Source organism: Ooceraea biroi, chromosome 10 (assembly GCF_003672135.1).
Source record: "Ooceraea biroi isolate clonal line C1 chromosome 10, Obir_v5.4, whole genome shotgun sequence".
NCBI classification, from domain to species: Eukaryota; Metazoa; Arthropoda; class Insecta; order Hymenoptera; family Formicidae; genus Ooceraea; species Ooceraea biroi.
Window position 1 is genome coordinate 10,347,749 of NC_039515.1, and position 5,886 is coordinate 10,353,634.

At 41.9% G+C, this 5,886-nt stretch overlaps 1 protein-coding gene across 1 annotated transcript; it reads left to right on the forward strand.

The window, feature by feature from the left end:
- The first annotated feature begins 4,290 nt into the window (after positions 1–4,290).
- On the forward strand, positions 4,291–5,168 carry LOC113562715 (trafficking protein particle complex subunit 10-like). Its single transcript, XM_026972888.1, has 3 exons — positions 4,291–4,490; positions 4,679–4,873; positions 4,981–5,168. Exons 1-3 carry the CDS (start codon positions 4,381–4,383, stop codon positions 4,988–4,990), a joined length of 315 nt encoding a protein of 104 aa, XP_026828689.1. The 5' UTR covers positions 4,291–4,380; the 3' UTR covers positions 4,991–5,168.
- Positions 5,169–5,886: the final 718 nt, after the last annotated feature.

The following is a 5,886-nucleotide window of genomic DNA, read 5'->3' on the forward strand; positions in this document are numbered from 1 at the left end:
GGTGCAACGGTATCGCAACTGCTACGCGCACTACAACCAGCCCGGTCAGCGTACGCACATAGACGGACCGCCACCGCGGATCATCGAATGTCACAAGTGTCGAGCGATCGAGGCGTGAGGGTTGCACGGATCGGTCTGTGACAAGGCTACGGACGTAGACGCGTGACCGGCGATCTCCGCTGTTCCGACGCGCGAAGATGCGAGATTTGGTCTTCAACGAACGCATGAGCCCTCTCGAGGAGGACGTCAACGAAGTTCTCGGGGACGGTACTCCAGAAGAGACCGGGCCGGGAGCGTTCAGCGAATCCCGGTAGCGCGTTTTCTGCGCGACCGCGAGATCGGTGTACGTCGAACCGGTGAACGTTCCACGAGGCAGGGAGTCGTGATTCAAAAGAGGAGCGTCGTGGACTGGCCGTATCACGTGCGAAGGGCACTGTACACGCGGATGCTGAGAGAGTGCAAGGACGCGGCAACAGGGACGCGAAGATCATGGGACTGGCAGTACTACACGGAGGACATTGCCTACAACGTCAAGGACAGGGAGGTAGCGCTGTGCGTCACGATTCCCGCCGGTCTCGGGCGTTTGTGCGAACTGACGGTGATGGACGGCCTATACCGAACGACCTATACCTACATAATCGATGGCGAGGAGTGAATCATGAAATGTCGATAGCGGAAAGACAACATTATAACGAACGGGCAAAGTGGGAGGAGGAACGGACACAGTTACAAAGTGAACTGGCGAAGTACGAGGGCGTCCCGTTCTATGCAGAGCGGTTGAAGGCGATGAACGAGGACGTTAACGACGTAGAACGTCATTGCTCGACGTGCGAGCGACGGACGTGCGCGTGCTCCGAGGTGTAAGAACGCTCTTCGTCGCGCGAGGACGATGTCTCCATGTGCACGCACACATTATCTATTATATTATGTTATACATTTTATATATATATATATATATATATATATATGTGTGTGTGTTCTCTATGTAAACACATTAATCACGTTAATTAAAGTATTTTTTCCGATCAAATCGCGTCTTTTTATCATGTTGAACCTCCTCACCTCCCCTCCCTGTACCTATCTGTATAACATCTATGTAGTATCAGTGGCTAACATTATAGAGAGTAATACGTTAGACGCCGCGTCCGCAAAATTAGCGATGGTATTACCTGACCTTGCACGTGTTCGTGCAGGCCCAAGCGTATATAAGAGTAGTGCTGATGTTGCACTATGTAATGTGCTGCTGTTGCACTATGAGTTTCGGGCTGCGTTCCGAGACAAAACGATGACACGACACCTGACCTTGAACATGTTCGTGCAAGTCCAAGCGTATATAAAATTGTGCTGATGATGCAATAGGTAACAATAGCGCTGTACCACATGTAACAATATACGACCCCCCCCCCTGCTGATTCATCCCTGCGATGTAAACATGATATCCCTGAGTTAGCACCCCCTCTCCTGTGACCTTGAACATGTTCGGTCTACACATGTAACAATATACGACACCCCCCCCCTGCTGATTCATCTCTCCAATATAAACATGATACCCCTGAGTCAGCACCCCCTTCCCTGTGACCTTTAACATGTTCGTGCAGATCTACGCCGACCCCCCCCCTGCTGATTCATCTCTCCGATGTGAACATGATACTCCTGCTGAGTCAGCACCCTCTCCCCCCTGCTGACTCACCCCCCCTGTGACCTTGAACATGCCCCTCCCCCTGCTGACTCAGCCCCAACCCGCTGACTCAGCCCCCCCCTGCTGACTCAGCCCCCCCCTGCTGACTTAGCCCCCTCCCCCTCCCCCATGCTGACTCAGCCCCCTCCCCTTCACCCCCCTCGTTGCCCCTGGGTTAGAACCGGCCCTCCATATCTACTTTAGTGCTTATCGTTTTCGGCCAGTTTGGACGGATCAATCCTCTGTGATCCACCGGATTGGGCGGCATTACAGTGTAACTGTAAAATTCGTGTAAATTCGTGTAACAAGAAGTATTGTTTGAGAAAGTTGTTCTTGGATGGTGCAGAGCTGCAAAAATAAAAAACAAGAAAATCAAATCAGGGTAAGTTAACAAATAGGTTAGTTTCACATAAAATTATATTGATGATATATTGTATTAACAGACACGTGCACGCTAATCAGTACATTAATTAACTGCAAACTGGGTGTACTCCACGTTCGAGGAACTAGTTTCCGTACAGTAAATGCGGATTCTTTATACAGAGTGTGAAATCATTTCCGGCGCAGCCAGTTAGCATGGGAAAACAATTCCGGCGACTTTCCGTCAAATCTCCAATGAGAGATGACATAGCTGATGTGGCGTTTTAGATTAAAGAATCGTTTCCTACTCTCTCCAGTCTCTGGGTTGAAGAAATGGCAACGCAAAGAAGGCGAATGTAAGGTACGGACGCATGTTCTTGCGCGAGTCGAGTGCACCACCACGATTGTATATGTTCCGTACTTTTTTATATATCGCTTTTTTTTATTATGATTTCGTTTGGGTATTTCGCGGCGTCGTACGTCACTGGGCTATTGTCGCCGTTTCGTTGTTTTTCCCGAGTCGCGCGGCGCGAACGCGAGCTCGTAGAGCCAGAACGAGTCCGTACGGGCATGCGAACAGAAGCAGAAGCAGCCCAAGTATATTTCTATATAGTGCGATTAGTGGACTGTAAAAAGTAAAATCGTTTGTGCTCTAAATATAATAAGTAAAACGAAGCTCAAAATATTTTCTCGCCCCACCTGGAAATACGTGGAGACGAGGGCGTCATTACAGACGCGGCGGATCGACACGACACAGGGTCGTGGCTCGATTGCATCGAAAGGTGCGACACCGCGCACGAGGCACGGAAGCTTCACAAAACAGTATATTTATATTGTACATTTACACTGAAATAAAGTTATTGGTGTAAACACATCAAATTAGAAGTATTGGGTCGTCCGGAAAGTTCGTGTCGATTTTTAATAGATGGCGTTGGAACATGTCTGAATATATCAATGTTATTGAAAACATACGATTTATATACATATGCTTAAAGGTGACATTTCAACGCATCTTTAGGAAAAAAGGTGTTTGAGATAAATAGATTCGTGTCAGTTTTGTACTCTTTTAAAGATGGAAGAAAACAAAGAACATTTTAGACACTTGATACTTTTCTATTACCGGAAAGGCAAAATTGCCTCACAAGCAACAAATTCGATATGTTCTGTTTACGGAGAAGGCGCTTTAGCTGAAAGAACCGTACGTAAGTGGTTCGCTAAGTTTAGAGCTGGTGATTTTAACCTTAAAGACCAAGAACGCTCGGGCAGACCCTCTACTACTGATGATGACCAACTCAAGACACTGATCGAGAATAACCCGCGCTACACGACACGTGAATTAGCAGAGATACTGAAAATATCAAAAACCACTGTCCACGATCATGTAGTGAAGCTTGGTTACGTAAGTCGCTATGATGTATGGGTTCCGCATAATTTGGCCGAAAAAATTTAATGGATCGCATTTCCATCTGCGACTCGCTGTACAAGCGCAATGAAAACATACCATTTTTTAAGCAATTAGTGACGGATGACGAAAAATGGATCATTTACAACAATGTAGAACGAAAAAGATCCTGGGGTAAGCGAAATGAACCAGCATTAACCACTCCGAAAGCTGGCCTTCATCCAAAAAAAGTCATGCTCTGTGTCTGGTGGGATTGGAAAGGAATCCTATATTATGAGCTCCTACCACACAACCAAACGATAAATGCAGATAAGTACTGCTCGCAACTGGACGAATTAAAGACAGCGATTCAGGAAAAACGTCCAGAATTAGTTAATAGGAAGGGCGTCGTGTTCCATCAGGACAATGCCAGACCTCATGTTTCTTTGACTACCCGACAAAAATTGTTGGAGTTTGGCTGGGATGTGCTACCTCACCCACCGTATTCACCAGACATTGCACCTTCAGACTTTCACTTATTTAGGTCTTTGCAAAATTCTCTTAGCGGCAAGAACTTCAACTCTTTGATCGACATAAAAAACCACCTTGAGGAGTTTTTCGCCGAGAAACCTAAGAAGTTCTGGGAGAATGAAATCTTCCAGTTGCGTGAAAGATGGACAAAGGTTGTGAAACAAAACGGTGCATACATAAGACAATAAATATTTATCGACATAAAAAAATGTTGCCTTTGAATTTTCCTTCAAAATCGGCACGAACTTTTCGGACGACCCAATATATGTGACAATATAAAAGTATTAAACTATAAATACACATGTCTTTAATAACTTAACAGCAGTAAATTTCTGTATTGTTGCAGAATATTAATACCTACAAAACTAGTGTTGGAGACGATATTGATGCCTGGTTAAAAATATTACATTTATACCACATCCAAGACTGGATGATCATTCTAGTAGAAACATATGATGTGAAAAAGGCCAATAAGCTATTATCTAGAACTACTGTTTTGAACAAAATACGAAGTGATTTTGCTGCCAAGACTGCTGATAGGTAAAAATGTTTAGACTTGTTTGATAATCAATATAATTATCATATTTCTCATGTAGGCAAAACAATAATAGAAATTGCATAACATCTATAGAAATATAGTATTTTTGTATTTGAAAATTGTGTCTTAGGCGCCTTATTCTTTTTCTTATTATTATTATTATTATTATTAGTATTATTATTATTATTAGATGCTTTGCTGTAATTAATCCGATCAAGTCTGAATCGCGTTCTGCTGAATCATGGAGAGGCTTGATTACGCGCATTCGTCATTTAATGTTGACTACATATGATAGAACTCTTTGCGCTTTGAAGATATTATACGCGAGCAGAGAGAAAGACGAAACAATCCTAACTGGAATTTTTGCTATTATTTTCTCTTGCAGGTAGTTTCCTTTTGCAATATTTATTCCAAACTGTTGTCGAATTATCTAATATTGATTAATCTTTCTGAACGTATTCCTTCTATTGTAAAATTATATTTGTGTTTCAGGAAGAATTAGTATTTGAACTAAATCATCATCTAAGATTTCTTTTGGTCGAGTGTAAGGCGTCCTTGTTAGATCTTAGAAGTTACTTGAATAATAATAATGATAATTTAGAATAATGGTCTGTACATTTATTAGTAAAGTATGATGAGTATATTTATTCATCAATAAAGAAAAAATTTAACAAAATACGAGATGCAGATATTTGTTTCCAACATTTTTATTACTACCTTCAACTAATAAATTATTAATTTTTTATAACGTTGGCATTAGTAATAATATAATATAATACGAATATAATACGAATATCTTTTAGAATAGTCTACCGATATCACTTTTTATGTATCCTGAAGAAAGTACAAGACATATCACATACATTCCGCTTCACGCACACTCGTAGACACAGTACCGAATCCCCACGACGCGTCGCGACGCGTACTTTTCGAGACGCGTAAAGTACAAAACCAATCACAAATTCATGTAGCATTTCTGTTCAGAGTATACAACAGAAACTCTAAACAGCGATTGGTTGTGTTACGTTACGCATTGCGCACAATTCGAAAAAGTACGCCCCACTGGTATGGCGAATTTCAGAATAGCGTAACTTTTATGCTAATGTTTAGTAAGTTACTAGAATACGCAGGTTACGCTTACGCAAATTACGCTGTGTGGGGAGGCACCCTTATAAACAACTGCCATCTTTCTTAATTACTGTCAGGCAATTAAGAAAGAGAGCAATTGTTTATAACAATTATTGGACATATTTTATTTACTCATATTTATGTGTTTGTAAGTGATCGGTTTGAATATGAGAAATATGTTTCTTGTATTTAAAACCAATCATTTATACACATAAAATGAGTAAATAAAATATGTGTGACAAGTATGAATAATTAATCAATTTCTTAATA

What these genes read in the sequence shown, in the direction of transcription:
- LOC113562715 (XM_026972888.1), top strand. Translation starts at nt 4,381, where the DNA reads ATGATCATTCTAGTAGAAACATATGATGTGAAAAAGGCCAATAAGCTA. An exon ending in GCTGCCAAGACTGCTGATAG is followed by an intron (nt 4,491 to 4,678) that starts GTAAAAATGTTT and finishes TATTATTATTAG; the next exon opens with ATGCTTTGCTGTAATTAATC.